The sequence below is a fragment of the Sphaerodactylus townsendi genome, linkage group LG15, assembly GCF_021028975.2.
Source record: "Sphaerodactylus townsendi isolate TG3544 linkage group LG15, MPM_Stown_v2.3, whole genome shotgun sequence".
Lineage (NCBI taxonomy): Eukaryota > Metazoa > Chordata > Lepidosauria > Squamata > Sphaerodactylidae > Sphaerodactylus > Sphaerodactylus townsendi.
This window is the reverse complement of record NC_059439.1, coordinates 38,432,789-38,454,223: the sequence shown is the minus strand read 5'-3', so window position 1 is coordinate 38,454,223 and position 21,435 is coordinate 38,432,789. Positions and strand designations below refer to the sequence as shown.

At 50.6% G+C, this 21,435-nt stretch overlaps 1 protein-coding gene across 1 annotated transcript; it reads left to right on the top strand.

Moving 5' to 3' along the window:
• Positions 1 to 1,027: 1,027 nt before the first annotated feature.
• Positions 1,028 to 20,404, top strand: GPS2 (G protein pathway suppressor 2). Its single transcript, XM_048516878.1, has 11 exons — positions 1,028 to 1,212; positions 3,175 to 3,284; positions 3,375 to 3,487; positions 4,450 to 4,529; positions 5,268 to 5,350; positions 6,966 to 7,116; positions 8,226 to 8,312; positions 9,535 to 9,614; positions 12,866 to 12,961; positions 15,040 to 15,123; positions 19,905 to 20,404. The coding sequence occupies exons 1-11, from the start codon at positions 1,119 to 1,121 to the stop codon at positions 20,046 to 20,048; spliced, it is 1,122 nt and encodes a 373-aa protein (XP_048372835.1). The 5' UTR covers positions 1,028 to 1,118; the 3' UTR covers positions 20,049 to 20,404.
• The last annotated feature ends 1,031 nt before the right edge of the window (positions 20,405 to 21,435 follow it).

The following is a 21,435-nucleotide window of genomic DNA, read 5'->3' as shown; positions in this document are numbered from 1 at the left end:
CTAGAGTGCCAAAGGTTCACCACCACTGTTCTAGGCCTTCTGCTAGGTTGCCCCTTTGGACTTTTAGGTGCCTTTTCTAAAGGTGCCTGTGCCTATGAGTGGCCTGGAGATCTCTGGAAATTATGAATGAATAGCCCTAGCCTTTATTGGCAAAACAAAAAACCGCCACTATTTATATTATAACATCTCCAGAGATCAGTCTCTCTGGAGAAAATGGCAGCTTTGGAGCGTGGACTCTATGGCATTAGAACCCACTGAGGTTCCCCCCCCATCACCAGCAATTTCCTAGCCATGAGTTGGCAACTCTGTTAAAAAGATCCAACTCTTTCTCCCCACACCCCATGTTTAAAACTAGGGGTACCCAACTCTGCCCCTCCAGATGTTCATGGACTATGACTACGATTCCTATCAGCCCCTGCCAATTAGGCAAAAAATCCCCCTTTCCTCTCCCCACCCATGTTTAAAGCCAGGGGTGTCTAATCCTGCTCCTCCAGATGTTCATGGACTACGATTCCCATCAGCCCTTGCCAGTATAGCCCAAAATCCCCCTTTCCTCCCCCCATATTTAAAGCCAGGGGTGCCTAACCCCTGCTCTCCAGATGTTCATTGACTACGAATCCTATCAGTCCTTGCCAGTATAACCCCAAATCCCCCTTTCCTCTCCCCCCACCCATGTTTAAAGCCAGGGGTGCCTGCCCTCCAGATGTTCATGGACTACGATTCCCATCGGCCCTTGCCAGTATAGCCCCAAATCCCCCTTTCCTCTCCCCCCACCCATGTTTAAAGCCAGGGGTGCCCAACTCCAGATGTTCATGGACTATGATACCCATCAGCCCATAGGTGTCAAACTCGCGCGCCCTCCAGATGTTATGGACTACAGTTCCCATCACCCCCCTGCCAGCATGATGCTGGCAGGGGATGATGGGAACTGTAGTCCATAACATCTGGAGGGCGCGCGAGTTTGACAGCGCTTCCCAGCTACTGGGGGGGGAGGGTTGGCCGCGTGACCCGGAAGCGGAAGCGCGGTCCCGGCGGGCGGCGGGCGGGCATAGAGGCGTCGGCGCTGGGCCTGTGCTGGCTGCCTGCTTTCTGGGTCTGGGGGCTCGGCTCGGGGGGCGATGCCGGCGCTGCTGGAGCGGCCGAAGCTGAGCTCGGCCATGGCCCGCGCCTTGCACCGGCACGTCATGGTCGAGCGGGAGCGGAAGCGGCAGGGTGAGCGGCACGACGGCCCTGCCAGGGAGGCCACGCGGGGAGCGGGGTCTCGGCGCGGAGGGTCGCCAACCTCCTGGCGGGGCCTGGAGACCTCTCGGGGCTGGGGGGAGCGCGCACGAGGGATGAGCCCCGTCTCTTCCCTGGAATCTCCAGGAATCTTCCCGGCCAGAGTTGGCAGCCGCACTTGCCAGGGAGCAGACGTGGCAAACATGCAAGCCCCCCCCCCCCGCCGCCCCTTCCAGGTCTTCCAAGGAGACGTCATCTGTCTCCCCATATCTCTGCTGCCCCCCTCTCCAGACCCACACGAGGGGTGCCAGCAGAGAGCGGTTTGTGCGTTGGGGGTCCTCTTTATCCCCCCAAGGAATGTAAACAGAGCCCGCCCCCTACACGACCGGCCTCAACAGCGTGGGTGGGATTCGATTGGAGATAATCCCCAAACCCCCCACGATCAATCTTTTCCCCATAGATCTGCCCTATCAATTAAGTCAGATGTTCCTCTTCACAGGACATAAATGATCTAGTACATAGGTGTCAAACTCACGGCCCTCCAGATGTTATGGACTACAGTTCCCATCATCCCCTGCCAGCATGATGCTGGCAGGGGATGATGCTGTGATCAGTCCATATCCGGAGGAACAGCGAATTGACCCTGCTCTCACATAGATGTCAAACTCGCAGCCCTCCGGATGTTACGGACTACAGCTGGCAGGGGCTTATGGGAACTGTAGTCCATAACATCTGTGCCAGGTACAAGACTCCAAATATCTCTGGCACCCAGACCCGTGAGGTGCCCATTTCCACCAGAGCAGGTGCGCTCTAATCTGGGTCTCTCCCAACTCTATGATCTCTGTTACCTGAGATTTGTCCTGACTTGAAATTTGGAAGGGCCCCTGCCCACATGATGCTGCCTGAGCCCTTCGGGGGTAGGGCGGTTTATCAAATTGAATCATCTTCAAGGTGTGGATTCTGACCTTTAAGGCATTACGCGGTCTGGGACCCTCGTACCTTCGGGACCGCATCACCCCATATGTCCCTACTCGGCCTCTGCGTTCAGCAGAGGCCAATTTGCTGGTGGTCCCCAGCCCCTCAATGATGCGGCTGGCCTCCACGCGGGCCAGGACTTTCACAGCGCTGGCCCCGGCCTGGTGGAACACCCTCCCACCAACTGTCCGGGACCTGCGGGACCTTGGTGAGTTCCGCAGGGCCTGTAAAACTGTGTTGTTCCACCGGGCCTTTGGAGTGTCCAGCCGCTGATATGGTGCCCCCCCACTGCTCCTGCTTTGGCACTGGTACAACAGAGCTCCTCATATTGAGGGGCCTGCCGTCCACCCCTTCTTGGGGTGGGTTTTTAAATTGAGCCTGGACGCCTCTTGTTTAATTTGCTAATTGTTAGCTGCTGTTTTTATGTATTTTAAGATGTTTTATTGACGGAGCCTATGTTTGTATTGTACCGGATTTGCTCCTGCTTATTGTTTATATATTATGTTGTTCACCGCCCGGAGCCCTTTGGGGATCGGGCAGTATAGAAATTGAATAAATTATTATTATTATTATTATTATTATTATTATTATTATTATTATTATTATACTGTCACAGGTCAGTGTTGCTTACTTGGACTGGCAGCCGCTGTCCAAGGTCTCGGGCAGAGACGGGTCTCCCCCGTCACCCACTACCTGGTCCTTTTCACCGGAAAGGCTGCTGGGAGTTACTGTTGAGCATAGGTGTCAAACTCGTGGCCCTCCAGATGTTACGGACTACAATTCCCATCATCCCCTGCCAGCATCATGCTGGCAAGGGATGATGGGAACTGTAGTCCATAACATCTGGAGGGCCACGAGTGTGACACCTGTGTTGTTGAGGCTTTCTGCACGCCAAGCAGGTGATCTTCTACTAGGCCACAGTTTCCCTGTTCCCCTTTTCTGGAAGGTCCCGTCTTCCACCTGCCTGTTTCTGTCCCCCAGAGGAAGAAGAGGTGGACAAAATGATGGAGCAGAAGATGAAGGAGGAGCAAGAGAGGCGGCGGAAGAAGGAGATGGAGGAGCGCATGTCCCTGGAGGAAACCAAAGAGCAGGTGAGCGGCGTCCGGGCGAGAGCCTCTCGTCCCAGGTGGCCTCTCCTGATGCTCGCCCACTGACCCCTCCTCCTCCTCCTGCCCCACCAGATCCTGAAGCTGCAGGAGAAGCTCCTGGCTCTTCAGGAGGAGAAGCACCAGCTCTTCCTGCAGCTGAAGAAGGTTCTCCACGAGGAAGAGAAGCGCCGCCGCAAAGAGCAAAGGTGGGTGAGGCGGAGGAAGGAGACCCCCGGGATGGGATGGAACTGGGAGCAGCAGTGGTTAAGAGCAGGTTCACTCTAATCTGGAGAACCGGGTTTGATTCCCCGCTCTGTCACTTGAGCCGTGGAGGCTTCTCTGGTGAACCAGATTAGTCTGGGCACTGCAACACACGCCAGCTGGGTGACTTTGGGCAAGTCACAGTTCTTCGGAGCTCTCTCACCCCCACCTACCTCACAGGGTGTTTGTTGGGGGGGAGGAGGAGGGAGAGGAGATTGTCAGCCCCTTTTGAGTCTCCTACAGGAGAGAAAGGGGGGGTATAACTTCAAACTCTTCTTCTTCCTCGCCGTGGTCAGTGGGAGGGTGGGCAGGAGGTCAGACTGGGGGTCGTTGCCTTGGGCCATGAGATCTTGGGGTCGTAACTGGAAATGTGCTGAGTTCTCACCAAGCTTTGAAAGAGCAGGAATTGGGGAAAGGGTGGGGGCCAAAATGAGTCCCCGGATGTTGCTCCTTCCCCCCTTGAAGCCGCTGTACATGCAGCTGCTTTGACTGAATCAGTCCACTGATGTCAGCATTGTCTAGCCAGACTGTCCCAGCTGCTCTTGCAGGACCTCTGGCTGCGATCTTTCATATCAGCTTTCAACTGGAGATGCCTTGGAGTTCTGAATCTGTGATCTTCTGCCACTGAGCCACGGCCACTTTTCCTGCTGTGGAGGTTTCTTCTACAGGTGGACTTTTGAGAGCGGCCACTTGGCTGGACTCGCCTCTTCTCCGAAGAGGAAGGCCAACAAGCTGGGAATTGCACATGTGGTGTTTCTGCTACAAGTGCCGGAAAGTGTCGAATGGCCCAATACGAATGCCGTGGGCTCAAGAGCTGGGAAAGGAGGCCCAGGGCCAGATGGGTGTCATGTTGACCACTGGGGCTGTTGGTGGCTTCCTCATCTCCCTGTCTTGCTCCTTGTCACAGCGACATGACGACGTTGACTGCAGCAGCCTACCAGCAGGGCATGGCCGTCCACGCGGGGACCCACATCCTTAACATGCAAGGTGCGTGGGAGTTGGAGGGAGTCTGCTGCGGGTGGGGGCAGATGTGGGAAAGGTAAACAAGGCAGAAGCTTCAGTGGAGGGAACATCCCGGCGGAAGGGGGGGGGGCAACGCTGGGCTCAGAATTTACAGAGTCCTTCGCAGTCACTGTCTTTGAGAGCCAGCGTGGCGTAGCGGTTAAGAGCAGGTGCACTCTAATCTGGAGAACCAGGTTGGATTCCCCACTCTGCCTCTTGAGCTGTGGAGGCTTATCTGGGGAACCAGGTTAGCTTGTGCACTCCAACACATGCCAGTTGGATGACCTTGGGCTAGTCACAATGCTTCGGAGCTCTCTCAGCCCCACCCACCTCACTGGGTGTTTGTTGTGGGGGAGGGGAAGGGAAAGGAGATTGTCAGCCCCTTTTAGTCTTCTTACAGGAGAGAAATGGGGGATATAAAATCGAACTCTTCTCCTTTACCAACCCCCAGAATCACAATTGCAAAAAAAAAAAACAGGGCGGAAGGAGTTTGCAGGAGGGAGGAGTGGAGGGAGAAGAGGGGCAACCTGGCATGTTCCATTTTCTTTGGCCCCCCGAAGACCACCTTGTAGTCTAGTGGGGGTGGAGGAAACTGCCGTGAACTCACAACCATCTTATGGTGACCCTGTCAGGTTTTCAAGGCAGGGGGCGAGCAGAGGGGGCTTCCGCGGCCAGCCTGCGTTTTCCTTGTCACTGCCTGATGCAACTTCCCTTTTGCCACAGGGAGCCCAGGGGGGCACAACCGGGCCGGTACCCTGATATCAGCCGACAGAGCCAAGCAGATGTTTGGACCCCCTGTTATCACAGTGAGTGCTGCCAATCGCTGTGCCAAAGACGGAGAAGATTCTCGTGTTGGTTGTTTGGTTTGGGTTTCCTTTCCAGCCCTGCTAGACCCCAGCTGAGAAAATAGCAGAAAGGATTTGAGAATTTCATGCCATGGGAGACGGAGGTCTAGAAATTGTCTGTTCAGTGCTTTTCCTACGGTGAAGAGCATGCAGTCTTTTTCATAACACACTTCCACCAGCCGTGTGGGCCCTGCGGGATCTTAGTGATTTCCACAGGGCCTGTAAGACCGAATTGTTCCACCGGGCTTTTGGGGAGGCCAGCCGTAGATGGGATGTCCCTGTGTTGCGTGCTGTACCATCATTGGCACTACTGGTGTGACATCTTTCGGTATTGTCTGTCCCCTCCTGGCCTTGGGACTGGGAGCCATCATTAGCATTAGTATTATTAATATTGTCTTTACTGGGTTTTAGAATGCTGCTTATTCTGAGTTATGTATTTTAACTATTTATCACTTATTTATTATGCACATTGTTTTAGTTGTGGTTTTGCTGTACACCGCCCAGAGCCCTTCGGGGGTGGGCAGTTTATCAAATTTAATTAATTATCATCTGCTGTTGTAAGAAAGTAGCCCAAACTGACTATCTCGAACATCACAATAGGCTAGCAGCAATGGCGCACTGGAACCTTTGCAAAAAGTACGGCCTGCCCTGTAGCAAGACCTGGTACGAGCACAAGCCAGAGAAGACCACAGAAAATGAAGAAGCAAAAATACTCTGGGACTTTAGAATACAGACAGACAGACACCTGGCACACAACACCCCAGACATAACAGTGGTAGAGAAAAAACATGTTTGGATCATAGATGTTGCTGTGCCAGTTGACAGCAGGGTAGAGGACAAAGTGCTGGAAAAGATCACAAAATACAAGGACCTGCAAATTGAAGTTGAACGATTGTGGCAGAAAAGAACAACAGTAATCCCACTAGTAGTCGGTGCTCTAGGAGGAATCCCAAGAAATCTTGAAAAACATCTGGAAAGCCTGAACTTGGAGAGAACATCAGTCCACCTGCTGCAGAAAGCAGCACTTCTAGGAACTGCACACATTCTACGCAAAGACCTCTGATATCCTAGGTCCTTGGGAAGGACTCGATATTCAGAGATGAATTCCAGACACTTGTGCTGTGTTGTTATGTGTATAATCATCATCATCAACAACAACAACAACAACAATAATACTAATAATAATACTAATAATAATAATACTAATAATACTAATACTAATAATAATAATAATAATAATAATTTTAAAAAGCAGTGCTGTGGGGAAGAGACCGTTCATGGCTTCTGGCTTTCTTCTCTTGCAGAATTTGGCCTGGTTCTGACTAGGCCCTATCCTGGGAGGGGGTGGGGGGTTTGCAGTTGGATTTGAGTTGAGGAGGACCCCAGGGAGGCAGACTTTTCACAAGGAGCTCATGTGTGTGAACAGCTTGCAACGCTGAGCAGTGTAGCGTGCAATGCGCTTTGTTGTTTACTGTGGCGGGCTTCCTGCTTGGGGAGTGAAATGCGGAGAGAAATGGAGGCAAGAGTGCGCTCCACCCCCACCTGCCAGACAGTGGTTCCCTTTTCTCCACGTCAGACGCAGCACTTCGCTCCTCAGCCGGCGTTCCCCGCCGGCGCTCCTGAGCACGGGCAGTACCAGAGCAGCCAATCCGGCCACAGCCCCTATGCCGTGGGTCAGAGCCAACACACCGTGCCAGTAAGCTATGCCAGCAGCCAGTCCATCAGAGGTAAGAGCAGGGGGTCGCAGTAAACATTTTTTTCCTGGAGAGAGCATTTGGCTTGCCCACGGTGCCTGTCAAGGTGGAGGGCACTTCTTCTTTTTTTTAATTTAATTTTTTAATTGTATCATTTGAATTTTACAGTTTATAGTAATTTCCTTCTTCATACATTTTCAAACAATACTTCCCTCCCCCTTTTCTCCCTCCCCCCATTACTTCTTCTTCATAGTTTTGTCACACAAACAGCAGTAAGTTCATTCTCTGTAGCCTCTTCTCCCATATTTCTTCGTCGACTCGAGCTTCTTTCATCCAGTCCATGTATATCATCCATATCTTCAAAATTTCTATCTCTGTGGTTTATCTCTTGCCCATCGCTCTTATTTTTTTATTACAGTATATCGAAAATATCAAGTAGTCCCTTTGTTCCCAGATATATCTCTTGAATCCATCTCCTGAAGCGTCCATTTTTTTCTTTTCTTTCCAGCCCAAGGCTATTGTTGCATATGGGCTGCTATTGGATCGATTATTTTATACATATAACTTCATATTGTTTGTCCACCCTTCTGTCTCCCATTACACCCAATGAACATTAGAGTCATTATTTAAAATCATATATTTATCTTCACCCCAGTTTCTCGATATATAACAATACAATTGTCCAAAATTGGCGTAGGAGGTTAAGAGCTCGTGTATCTAATCTGGAGGAACCGGGTTTGATTCCCAGCTCTGCCGCCTGAGCTGTGGAGGCTTATCTGGGGAATTCAGATTAGCCTGTGCACTCCCTCACACGCCAGCTGGGTGACCTTTGGGCTAGTCACAGCTTCTCGGAGCTCTCTCACCCCACCCACCTCACAGGGTGTTTGTTGTGATGGGGGGAAGGGCAAGGAGATTGTCAGCCCCTTTGAGTCTCCTGCAGGAGAGAAAGGGGGGATATAAATCCAAACTCTTCTTCCTCTGCACATTCTATCCACATATGGCTATAATAAGGTGGAGGGCACTTCAAGCAGTGACTGGCAATTGCACGTTGCCCATGAAAGTGGGCTGCCAGCCATGCAAAGCACCGCTTGGCCAGTGCCCCGTGTGTCCCCAGCCTCAGCTGTCTCTTGATCTCCTCCCAGGTCCTTCTGCGTTCCCGACCATGCAGTACTTATCTCAGCAGCAGCCGGGCTACGCCATCCACAGCCACTTTCCTACTGCCCAACCAGGTAGGTCCTGCTGGGGCAACACCCCTTCCCCAATTGCTTGCATCTGTTCCAGCTCTGGGGGGCCCCTTTGGAGGCCGAGTATAATTCTGGGCCCAGCGCTTAAGATGCAGCCCCAAAGGAACACTCTACGTGGGCATCGCGATCCTCGCCAGAATTGTTACGAATCTCGTTCCTAATAGACCCGTGCCTGGGATTTGACTTTTCTGCCATGCGCTGAGTTGCCCTTTTGAAAAACTCTGCCCCGTGTCAGCCAGACCTCCTCCTGCTTCGTTCCTGCCCGAGCAGAACCCAGGCGTTGGGTAGGAAAAGCAAGGAGCCCCCGGGTCAGTGGGTTTTTTGGCCTCATTTCCCACGCGCTGACACTCATCCTTGGGTTGCTGAATTGGCCAGTTTGGAGAACCTAGCGTTCTCTTTGAAGTTTTTTATTGTAGCGGCTTCTCTGACCCTCCTTTTTATCCCACAGTCCCAGTCTAATGATTCTCTGGGTGGGGTGCTATGTGGTTTCCGGGCTGTACGGCTGTGTTCTAGCAGCATTCTCTCCTGACGTTTCACCTGCATCTGTGGCTGGCATCTTCAGAGGATCTGATAGTAGGAATGGAAAGCAAGTGAAGTATATGTACCAGTGGTGGCGAACCTTTGGCACTCCAGATGTTATGGACTACAATTCCCATCAGCCCCTGCCAGCATGGCCACCACAGATATATACTGTGAGGTCAAAAGGTGAGGCCCTCTGAATAGAGTAGCCTGGTACGTGAGTCACAAAGAAGTCTGTAGCTACTCTATTCAGGCTACTCTATTCAGAGGGCCTCATCTTTTGACCTCACAGTATATATACTCCACTTGCTTTCCATTCCTACTATCAGATCCTCTGAAGGTGCCAGCCACACAGATGCAGACGAAACGTCAGGAGAGAATGCTGCTAGAACACGGCCAGACAGCCCGCTGAAAGTCCCGCAGAGCAACCCCAGTGATTCCGCCATTGGAAAGCCTCTTTGACAATATCAGTTTCCTCTGGGGTGAAACTTAACTATCTAGATTAAGTTGCAGTTAAATGCCTTTCGCATTCAATAAGATTACAGTGTGAACCCCTCGTGCTAAGTAGGCATTTTGCTAAAATCAGGAAGCTGGAGGGAGAGCAAGAGGCAGTGCTGACAACTCGGGGAGGAGCAAGTGTTTGCTGCCTCTCTCCATCCGGAGTTCTTTCTTCCTTGCACGAGTGTAGGTTTCATCCCACCGAGCACCACCATCCCGCTCCAGAAGCAGCTGGAACATGCCAACCAGCAGTCAGGTTTCACAGATTCGGTGAGTTCCCTTTGGGTGTCTGGACAGGTGGGGCCGGGGCCAGATTCCATCCAGGGACTGACACGGAGGCTCCTGGGACCATTTTAAGAACATAAGAATATTGTTGGATTACTAGAGTTCATCTAAGTTCAGTTTCATTGGCTCACCAGGCCTCCTTTGGGAGTTCTCACAGGAGGCAGGCAATGGCTCCTAAGAACATAATGCCAGCTGGATCAGACCAAGAGTCCATCTAGTCCAGCTCTCTGCTACTTCATGGCTGGCTCACCCAAGGTGCCCTTTAGGGAGCTCCCACAAAGCAAGGAGGGAGTGAAAGCAATGGCCTTGAGAACATAAGAACTAGCCTGCTGGATCAGACCAGAGTCCATCTAGTCCAGCACTCTGCTACTCACAGTGGCCTACCAGGTGCCTTTGGGAGCTCACAAGCAGGAGGTGAAAGCAATGGCCTTAAGAACATAAGGGGAATTCAGCCTGTTGGATCCAGGATCAGAGTTCATCTATTAGTCTCAGCTCTCTGCTACTCTGCAGAAGTGGCCTACCATTGTGGGTGTTTCTTTGGGAGCTCACAGGCAGGAGGTGAAAGCAAGGGCCTTCTGCAGCTGTTGCTCCCGAGCACCTGGACTGTTAAGGCATTTGCAACCTCAGATCAAGGAGGATCAAGATTGGTAGCCATAGGTCGACTTCTCCTCCATAAATCTATCCAAGCCCCTTTTAAAGCTATCCAGGTGAGTGGCCATCACCACCTCCTGTGGCAGCATATTCCAAACACCAATCGTCCTAATTCTTCCCCCCAGCATTTTCAATGGGTGCCCCCTGGTTCTAGTATTGTGAGAAAGAGAGAAACATTTCTCTCTGTCAACATTTTCTACCCTGTGCATAATTGTATAGACTTCAATCATATCCCCCCTCAGCCGTCTCCTCTCCAAACTAAAGAGTCCCAAACACTGCAGCCTCTCCTCATAAGGAAGGTGCTCCAATCCTTCAATCATCCTCATTGCCCTTCTCTGCACTTTTTCTATCTTTTCAATATCCTTTTTGAGATGTGGCGACCAGAAAGGATATTGAAGATATTTTTTTGACCACCTTGAACTGGGAGCAGTGTTTGAGTACTGGGGCACAGTGCCAAGATCATTTCCTTCTCAAGGAGGCTGGGGACGCAGACGGGGCACTTATTTGGATCCTTTTTAATCCGGCCGGGATCACTTGGCTGTCCTGCTGGCTGTCGGGCAGTGAGCACTTTCCCGTCAGTTCTTCAGGGCTTGCCTCTGCTGCTGTTGTGTTCCCACCACCACCACCACCACCACCCTCCTTGGTTTTAGGGAACCGCTAGTCAGCTGCTTGGCTGTAGGCCTGGGGGGTGCTTCAACATTCCACCCCCTTCCTTGCTGCTGAACAGCTGCGCAAACCAATCTGCTGGTAGAGACAGACTTGATTGAAGTCTATAAAATTATGCAGGGGGTAGAAAATGTTGACAGAGAGAAATTTTTCTCTCTTTCTCATGATACTAGAACCAGGGGGCATCCATTGAAAATGCTGGGGGGAAGAATTAGGACTAATAAAAGGAAACACTTCTTCACGCAACGTGTGATTGGTGTTTGGAATATGCTGCCACAGGAGGTGGTGATGGCCACTCACCTGGATAGCTTTAAAAGGGGCTTGGATAGATTTATGGAGGAGAAGTCGATCTATGGCTCCCAATCTTGATCCTCCTTGATCTCAGATTGCAAAGGCCTTAGCAGACCAGGTGCTCGGGAGCAGCAGCAGCAGCAGGCCGTTGCTTTCACATCCTGCCTGTGAGCTCCCAAAGGCACCTGGTGGGCCACTGCGAGTAGCAGAGTGCTGGACTAGATGGACTCTGGTCTGATCCAGCTGGCTCTTTTTTTTCTTAATGTTCTTAAGGCCCTTTGCTTTCACCTCTCCTGCTTGCTTGAGCCTCCCAAGAAGGCACCTGGGTGGGCCACTGCGAGTAGCAGAGTGCTGGACTAGATGGACTCTGGTCTGATCCAGCAGGCTCTTTCTTATGTTCTTAAGGCCCTTGCTTTCACCTCCTGCCTGTGAGCTCCCAAAGGCACCTGGAGGGCCACTGCGAGTAGCAGAGTGCTGGACTAGATGGACTCTGGTCTGATCCAGCAGGCTCTTTCTTATGTTCTTAAGGCCCTTGCTTTCACACACCCTGCCGCGTGAGGCTCCCAAAGGCACCTGGTGGGCCACTGTGAGTAGCAGAGTGCTGGACTAGATGGACTCTGGTCTGATCCAGCAGGCTCTTTCTTAGGTTCTTAGGGCCCTTGCTTGCTCTCACACCCTGCATGTGAGCTCCCAAAAGGCACTCCTGGTGAGGCCACTGTGAGTAGCAGAGAGCTGGACCATAGATGGATTCCTCATCTGATCCAGCAGGCTCTGCTCTTATGTTCTAAGGCCTTGCTTTCACCTCCTGCAGGTAGAGTTCCCAAAGGCACCTGTCCAGGCCACTCAGAGTAGTAGAGTGCTGGACTAGATGGACTCTGGTTCTGATCCCAGCAGGCTCTTTCTTATGTTCTTAAGGCCCTTGCTTTCACACCCTGCACGTGAGCTCCCAAAGGCACCTGGTGGGCCACTGTGAGTAGCAGAGTGCTGGACTAGATGGACTCTGGTCTGATCCAGCAGGCTCTTTCTTATGTTCTTAAGGCCCTTGCTTTCACACCCTGCACGTGAGCTCCCAAAGGCACCTGGAGGGCCACTGCGAGTAGCAGAGAGCTGGACTAGATGGACTCTGGTCTGATCCAGCAGGCTCTTTCTTATGTTCTTATGACTTCTGGGTTCCCAGTGGTCCTGTGTATTGTATGTCTCTCCTCCCCAGCCACTTTGTGGTTAGTTTTGCGTCTTTGCTGGATCTCGCCTTTAGAGCTTGGGGTTGGAATGTCCCTGCCCGAAAGGCCAGCCCTCTTGGGTGGGTCAGCGTTCATGGAAGGGGGGCTTTTATCAGCCTGGCCCCAGGCTGTGGAACTCTGGCCCCCGACTGCCCAGAGATCCCCTGAAATGACCTCAGTCTGGAGTGCCTTTTGATGTTTCTTCTCCTTGCCTGTGTTTTCTTTTTTTCTTCTGAGGTTAATGACTGGCTAGAAATATCTCTTTTTTTAAAAAAAAGTTAGCATTGCACAATTTTTTACTGAAGCTTTCTATGTATTTTGATCATTACTTGCTGAGTTTTGGTATTTACTCGTTTTTAACAGCAGGAAGGTGGCATGTAAATGTCTTTTCTTCTCTTGCCTCTGCAGTCAACCCTCCGCCCGATGCACCCGCAGGCGCTACACCGCAATCAGGGGCTCCTGCCAGCCCCTCAAATCCCTGTCCAGATGCAAACAGCTGCAAAGGTAAGCTTCGCACTGCCTTCTGGCTGCTGTGTTTCCTCCCTGTGGTTGAGACGTGGGCCAATGACGTTCCAAGCTCTGTGGCTCACCGGTGATGAGTTTATTGAGAGTCAGCCTGGGTTTTGCTAACCAGAAGCCTCTCAAACAGTTTGTTGAAGTCCCTGCTACTTTGTCAACTCAATGCATGGCAGCTGTGAAAAAGGCAAACTCTATGCTGGGGATAATTAGGAAAGGAATTGATAATAAAACTGCAAAGATTGTCATGCCCTTATATAAAGCTGTGGTGCGACCGCACTTGGAGTCCTGTGTTCAGTTCTGGTCGCCACATCTCAAAAAGGATATTGAAGAGATAGAAAAAGTGCAGAGAAGGGCAACAAGGATGATTGAAGGATTGGAGCACCTTCCTTATGAGGAGAGGCTGCAGCGTTTGGGACTCTTTAGTTTGGAGAGGAGATGGCTGAGGGGGGATATGATTGAAGTCTATAAAATTATGCATGGGGTAGAAAATGTTGACAGAGAGAAATGTTTCTCTCTTTCTCGCAATACTAGAACCAGGGGGCATACATTGAAAATGCTGGGGGGAAGAATTAGGACTAATAAAAGGAAACACTTCTTCACACAAACGTGTGATCGGTGTTTGGAAGATGCTGCCACAGGAGGTGGTGATGGCCACTCACCTGGATAGCTTTAAAAAGGGCTTGGACAGATTTATGAAGTCGATCTATGGCTCCCAATCTTGATCCTCCTTGATCTGAGATTGCAAATGCCTGAGCAGTCCAGGTGCTTGGGAGCAGCAGCAGCAGCAGAAGGCCATTGCTCTCACCTCCTGCCTGTGAGCTCCCAAAGGCACCTGGTGGGCCACTGCGAGTAGCAGAGAGCTGGACTAGATGGACTCTGGTCTGATCCAGCTGGCTTGTTCTTATGTACTTTAGAGGTCCCCAACCCTTTTCAGCCTGTGGGTACCTTTGGAATTCTGACACAGGCTCGTGGGCGCAATCACCAAACGTCTGCCAGAGTAACAATATTAAATTGTCATTTGTAATAAGATGTACATGTTTAAGATCAATTATGGAGAATGTTCTTTCTTGTTGAACAATGTTTAGTTTGTACATGCGGAAGTCATTACATAAGGGTGAACTTTTAGGTGGTGGTTATAAAAAAAAGAAATAAGCATCTAGTATTTGTAAAATTTGTATCTAGTATTTGTAAAATTCATGAATTATCATATTTGTAAAATTTATGAATTGTAATAAACCATATTATTGCAAAAAAAAACCCCGAACAAAAACGAGACGGCTGCCTCGGAGGTGGAATTAAGCACTCGCCCAGAGGAGTGGGTGAGAAGTGCCAGGGAGAAGAGGAGCAATTTAAAAACTACACTAGGAAAGAGAAATAGGAGAGTGAAACCAACACTGGTGGCAGCTACTGCTGAAGCCATGATATTTTCATTCGTGTAGCTCATAGGTGTCAAACTCGTGGCCCTCCAGATGTTATGGACTACAGTTCCCATCATCCCCTGCCTGTAAGGAATCAGAAAAGTCCAGGCCAACAGTAACTTCATAAGCTCTTTATTGACTGGCAATCATGATCTTCTACAGACAATGCGGAATCTGATCAGACTCTCCCCAGCTGCCGCTTTTACAGGCAATGTTTTCCCGCGGAAACTCCAGTCCAAAACAACCCTGCTTTCCCACCAATACAGGAATTCACACAATATAGAAGCCAGAGATGGCAAGCACGCAGCAAGGTTAAGAAGGAGATACGAACTGGTCTGGGCACAACGCCCAGATGAAGGAATGTAGACTCAAGGTTGACTTCAGACTGTTAGCAAACCGAAACAACCTTACACTGCCAGCATCATGCTGGCAGGGGATGATGGGAACTGTAGTCCATAACATCTGGAGGGGCGCGAGTTTGACACCTGTGGCTGTAGCTCATCAGATCTCCCCTGGCCTATCGGACACTGTTCTGGGCGAGGGCTCCAAATGCTTTTGGAAAACCCTCGGTGGGTGCCAGTTGAAGACCTCTGGCCTGGTGGACTGACTAGTGTTTGTTGTTTCTCTTTTGCATCTCCGCTGCAGCCCACCCTGGCCTACACCCACCCAGCTCGCCCAGCTTCCCCGGGCAGCTTCTCCCACGGGACTGCCCCCCAGCAGCCGCACACGGTAAGCATCCCTGGGGAGAAGAGGAGAGCAGGGCAGAGCCTTAGTCGGTGTGTGTACATATATGCCTTTGACGGTGCCGAAATTGCTTTTTTCGCTCCAGGCGATGTTTAGTGTTGAATCTTGAGACCTAGCTTCGAATGCCCACTCAGCCTCGAATTTCAGTGACTAGTCTTGGGCCAGCCACACACAGTCAGCCTTAGCCTACTTCACAGGACTCTTGAGAGGATGGAATAAAAAAATGTGCTTTGCGCCACCTGAACACCCCTCAGTTTCCCTGTTTCAAAAAGACAGAAATCTAACTCTTGGAGCTGAAGCATAACATGCGCTTCCTGCCTCAGAATCTGGGAGGAAAGGTTTTGCGCTGTGCTGGGCCTCTGGCAGAGGACCGGGGTAGAGCCCAAGAATCCTCCTCCATAGCACATGGCTGGGTGCGTAAGCGCACACCAAGGATAAACTGCTCAGAATCCAGTCTGGACTATTTCCTACCTCGGTGATGGCGAACCTTTTTGGGACCGAGTGCCCAAATTGCAACCCAAACCCCACTTATTTATTGCCAAGTGCCAACCCGGCAATTTAACCTGAATGGTGAGGTTTTAGTTTAGAAAAAAATGGTTGGCTCCCTCTTCCTCTGCCCCACCCGCTCGAGCAGGGGCCAGCCTGCTCTAGCCTCCAGCAAGTCCCGAGCACACTGCTCTGTGCCTCTCTAGCATCTCTGCCTCCTCTGGGCCCCTCGGGCAGCAGCCACCCGGAGCACAGGCACCAGGCCTGCCAGCCGAGTCTTCCCTGCTCACCGTGGTGCGTGCACGTCATGCTCAGTGGCCCAGGCCAGCCTAGATGTGTGTGTGTGTGGGGGGGGGGGGGGTGATTTTCCGTCCCCCACATGATGAACTCTATGAGTGGGTGCCCACAGAGAAGGCTCCGAGTGCCACCTCTGGCACCCATGCCATAGGTTCGCCATCACTGTCCTACCTAGTATATGTTTATTCTCTGGGTTAACAGGATTCTCTTCCCCCATTGGATCCCAACGAGGTTGTGAAATGGCTGAGCAGGAGAGTGCCAGGGGCGAACCTAGGCAAACTGGAGCCTGGGGACAAAACCTGAGTTTGCCCCCTAGCCGAGATGGGCAGCCACCCTCCCCCACCATGAACAAACAATTATTTTTTGCACCAGCTCACAAAAACACCTCCCACTCCCAGCCAAACATACATGGTTCTCTCCCCACCAACTCTTTTCCCTAATTTCCTAATCCACAACAACCCTATGGGGTAGGTTAGCCTGAGAAACAACTCAGAAGCCAGTGCAAATTGGAATTTATTAAGCATGTAAATCTCTCTGGAAGAGCCACCCAGCAAACATTTACCAAACAAATGTCAACCTCATCTCTAGAAACACCTCCAGTGGAATACTTTAAAACAGCATCACTTTCAATGGTGCTTAAACTAGGAGCTCAAGATTCTTCTTTTTAAATCCACCTTAAAGGAAGAATCTGGGGTCTTGATTAAAGTAAAATTAAGTGATGCTGAAACAACATCACTTTTGAGGTTGGAGATTTAGATAGAACAAACAGTTGATTTGGAATCTGGGCAAATTCAGGCACATTTGGCTTTCTGTTATGCCCAGCTGGTGCTGTGATAGGGGTTTCAACAGGAGGCAATGTGGTAGTGGTCTTGCTGGGTGAGGGGCACTAAAGTTTGCCTGGGATGGCCGAATGCTGTGGGCATCCAGGTTCACCTTCAACTTGGTGCCCACCGCATTTTAGCAAAATTGGTTGGTTCCTTTCAGGGAGACTGCACCAGCAGCCCTGCAGGAAATGCCACCACAGAGCCAGAGCCCTAGTGCCTCCATTAAACCTCTACCACAGAAACCATCTGGGCAACAAAAGCCGATAAAGATCTATGGTGGTAAAGGGAATTTTTCCCACCACAGAACTTCTGCTGAAAGAGCCTGAGATTCTGGGGAATTTCTGGGTGTGTAGCACTGGCTGCACATTTTGAAGATAGGAGGCACCAGACTTTCAAGGTGGCTCAAAGAGGTCATGAGTAATAGCATCCAAGCATTTGCAGCACCTGGAGTGGGGAGGGAGAGTAGGTTGAGAGAGTTCTGAGAGAACTCAGCCCACAGGCTTTTCAGTAATTACTTGGGAGGCATTAAGAACAAAATAAGCCTTTTGGGGGGTCCATAAATTAGCAGACCCTCAAGAGCAAAGAGGTCTCTAATGCCTGAATGCTATTACCAGGAGGGCCTCCCTGAGAGCCACCTTGAGAGAAGTCTGGTGCCTCTATCTTCAAAAAAATGTGCAGCCTACCTACACACTCAAAAAAAAATTCCCCATTGGCTACAAAGTAGAAGCAAAATCCTACCAAAGAAACAAAAAAGAATCTTGGGCAACTTTCTTGGGGTGCCTGTAAAGGGGTGTATTTTTTAAAGCTAAGTGACATAAAATTTCAGGGGTATCATCTGGTAACTATTCATGTGATTACCACCCAAATTTCCCCCTGGTGAAGTTAGGTTCAGGGGGGGGACCAAGAAGTTATGGTCCCTCAAAGGGTAGCCCAATCTCCTGGTAGCTCCCCATTGAAAACAATGGGGATGGGGGCACCTTTGGAGATCCATAACTTTGCTCCCCTGGACCAAACATCACCAAACGGATGGTATCATCAGGACAGTCTCTGAATGGTACCCTGAAAATTTGGGTGTTGCTAATATAAAAATGCGCCCTACGAACAAAAGCGTAAAAACATTTAAAAATTTAAAAAAATCACACAAGCGACCTGAAGTGGGTGGCCCCACATGACCAAATGGGGGCGCCGGGGACATAAGGTACCCTGTCCCTAGGCAGGAACTTGCTCCCACTGGAGAGCCAGGGCAATCCCAGGGCAACTGGAGCCTGGGACAAACCCTGAGTTTGCTCCCCTGGCTTAATGGGCAGCCACCTCCCCCCCACCATGAACAAACAATTATTTTTGCACCAGCTCACAAAACAACTCCCACTCCCAGTAAACATGGCTCTCTCTCTCCCCACCAACTTCTTTTCCTAATTTCCTAATCTCAACAACCCTATGAGGCAGGTTAGCCTGAGAAACAACTCCAAGCCAGTGCAAGTGGGTATTAAGCATGTAAATCTCAAACCACACCCAGCAAAACATTTACCAAACAAATGTCAGCATCATCTCTCACAAAACACCTCCAGTGGAATACACTTCAAACAGCATCACTTCAATGGTGTTTAAAACTAGGAGCTCAGATTCTTCTTTAAATCCACCTTAAAGGAAGAATCTGGGGTCTCCGGTTAAACACTGGAAAGTGATGCTGAAACAACATCACTTTTGAGGGTTGGAGATTTAGATGAAACAAATACCAGATTCAGCCGAATCTGGGCAAATTTGTGACATTTGCTTTGTTTTAGTTGAAAAGGTACAGAGGCTCCAAACAGGAGGCAAATGTGGCAGTGGTCTCTAGTTCCTGTGGGGCACCAAAGTTTGCCTGATGGCCGTACGCTGTAATCAGGGTTCACCTTCAACTTGGTGCCCACGTTATTTTAGCAAATTTGGCTGGTTACTTACAGGAGACCCACACCAGCAGCCCTTCCGGCAGGAAATGCCCCCACCCAGAGCAAGACTCCTACTACAGTGCTCCCCCCATTGTCCCCACCAGAGCCATTCATGACAACAGAAAGCCCCATTGAAGTCTATGGTGGTGTGCTGAATTTTCCCACCACAGAACTCTGCTGAAGAGCCTGGCAGATTCTGGGGAATTTCCTGAGTGTGTAAGCACTGGCTGCAGTTACTTTGAAGATAGAGGCACCAGACTTTCTCTCAAGGTGGCTCCAAGAGGTCTTGCAATAGCATCCAAGCTTGGTGAGTTTCTTTGCTTCGGGAGTGGGAGGGGAATGAGTTGAGAGTTCTGAGAGAACCCAGCCCACAGGCTTTCAAGTGTGCAGGGAGCTGGAAACAAAATAAGCCTTTGGGGTCCAAAATTGAACCCCTGGGTAGCTGTGCTGTCTCATGCCTGAATGCTATTACTAGGAGGGCCTCCCTGAGCCAATCTTGAAAGTCTGGTGCCTCTATCTCTCAAAAAAATGTGTAGCCTGCCTACACACTCAAAAAATTCCCATTGGCTACAATGAAGAAAATCACTAAACAAAGAATCTTGGCAATCCTTTTCTTAGTGCCTTGGTGTATTTTTGTTAGTGACACCAAAATTTCAGGGTATCATCTGGTAACTATTCATATGACGCCACCTAAGTTTGGTGAAGTTAGGTTCAGACCAAAGTTATGGTCCCTGCAGCCCCAATCTCCCGTTAGCCCTGTTATTGAAAACAATAGATGGGGCACCTCCTAGGGGTCCATAACTTTGTTTCCTCTGGACTAAACATCACCAAACTTGGATGGTATCACTAGACAGTTCTGAATGAATTCTGAAAATTCTGGTGTTGCTAGCCTTTAAAAAATGTGCTCCCCTGCAGGCCATGCAAAACCAAAACATTTAAAAAATTCCAAAAAATCACACAAACACCTGAATGGCAGGGAGCCCACATGACCAATATTTCTGGGACATAGGGTACCCCCTGTCCCTAGGCAGGAACGCCACTGGAGAGTGCCCACCCTCTGCTTGGGGTCTCCCTGCCTGCCTGCAGCCTGTTGCTCGGACACCCCCACCCCATTGCAGTTCGACCTTGCGCTTCAGGGCTCACAGCCCCACAACTCCCAGCAGCCAAGCCCCGTTGGAGGGTTAAAAATGCTCCTCTTCCTAACCTTCGTCCCGTCTGTTTTGCCTTGCAGTCTGGATTCCAAGCTTCTCCCCAGCCGGCCCCCCGCCACCCCTTTATCCAGCACCCTCAAGGCCAGCGTTTCTACCACAAGTGGAGCCTAACCAGCTGCTTTGCTTCGGATGCTCCCAGCGCTTCCCAAAAAAAAAAAACATGAAGAAAGCCTTTATTTCTCTGTGCAAGACTGAAATGCAGTGTTCCTTTTTGATTGCTCTTTGCTCTCTCTGTCTAAGAGTATGTTTCGGCGTACTCCCGGGTTAGTTCCAAGCTTTTTCTGTGCTCTGTCTCTGATTCTCAGTGTGGCCCCTCTTTAATTGGCTCACCCAGCTCAGTTGTGACTCTTGTATGGGACTGTCTGTCGGGAGTGCTTTGACGGTGTGTTCCTGCATTGCTGGGCGTTGGACTGGATGGCCCTTGGGGTCTCTTCCAACTCTGTGATTCTATGATACTGGGAGTCCTTGGCTCCTTAAAGCAAAGAGCTCCAGGGCATAATACAAATACTTTTGCTCGACAGTGTGTGTGTTGCTGGGTGAGTTACTGCACAAAAGGAGCAGCCTCGATCGCCTCCCAGTCTGAATTGTTAATTTTTGAAACCAGAAACCATACTCCAAATACGCACAGCCTTTTCAGAGGGGTTTGTAGGTTGTATTTGGGGGTGGGAGGCATGGTTCGAGCTTCCAGACTGCATTCCCACCCTTCCCAGCAGTTGGGAAATTGAGCTTGTGCGACCCGACAGCCATTGTTCGTTTGCAAAGCTTGTATTTCCCTTGGCTAAAATCTGCTGGAGTTTAGAATGAGGAAAGCCAGTGGTCCTTGTAGAACAGTAGTGGCGAACCTTTGGCACTCCAGATGTTATGGACTACAATTCCCATCTGCCCCTGCCAACTGACCATGCTGGCAGGGGCTGATGGGAATTGTAGTCCATAACATCTGGAGTGCCAAAGGTTCGCCACCAGTGTTGTAGAAGTCACCAGGCAGTGTTGGTCCCAAGTTACCTTCAGGTTCCCAGCCAGTATCCCCCCCCCCTCCCCGGCCTTTCAGGTTGCATAAGCTCTCCTTTAGTCTGCTCTGGGACAGGATGGGTCTTTTGGGAAGGGGCAGAGCCCTGGCTTCACTCACCTGTGAGAAGGTGTGTGTACACTCAAGAGACTGGGCCTCTGGACCGCCCAGTGGCAGATTCATCTACTGTGGGCTTTTGAGTCTGGCCTTGTAATTGGACTCCTAGTCTTGGACAAGCCGGCCTCTGGCCTCCTGTAGCCTCCAGGCAGCCAACTTGATTTCAAATTCCTTTAGCCCGAAGAAGTTGAGACTTTATAGCAGCAATAGACAAGAACCCAAGTGGGTGCTCCGTTGCTGAGTCACAGGTTTTCAAGCCCTGTCCCCAGGGCTGGGGCCAGAAGTGCCTCTTTTCCTGCATCTCTGCCAAAGTCGAAACAGATCGGGCAGGCCGGTCAGCTCCTTTGCAGCCTCTGGGGCACCCGTTCTTTCTCACTAGCTTCTGAGTCTTCATGCTGCTTCTCTCTCTCTCTTCTTTGCTTCTTTGT

Coding starts and splice junctions, on each gene's coding strand:
- GPS2 (XM_048516878.1), top strand. CDS start 1,119: ATGCCGGCGCTGCTGGAGCGGCCGAAGCTGAGCTCGGCCATGGCCCGC. Junction 3,285..3,374: donor TGGAGGAAACCAAAGAGCAG/GTGAGCGGCGTC, acceptor CTGCCCCACCAG/ATCCTGAAGCTGCAGGAGAA. Junction 3,488..4,449: donor CGCCGCCGCAAAGAGCAAAG/GTGGGTGAGGCG, acceptor TCCTTGTCACAG/CGACATGACGACGTTGACTG.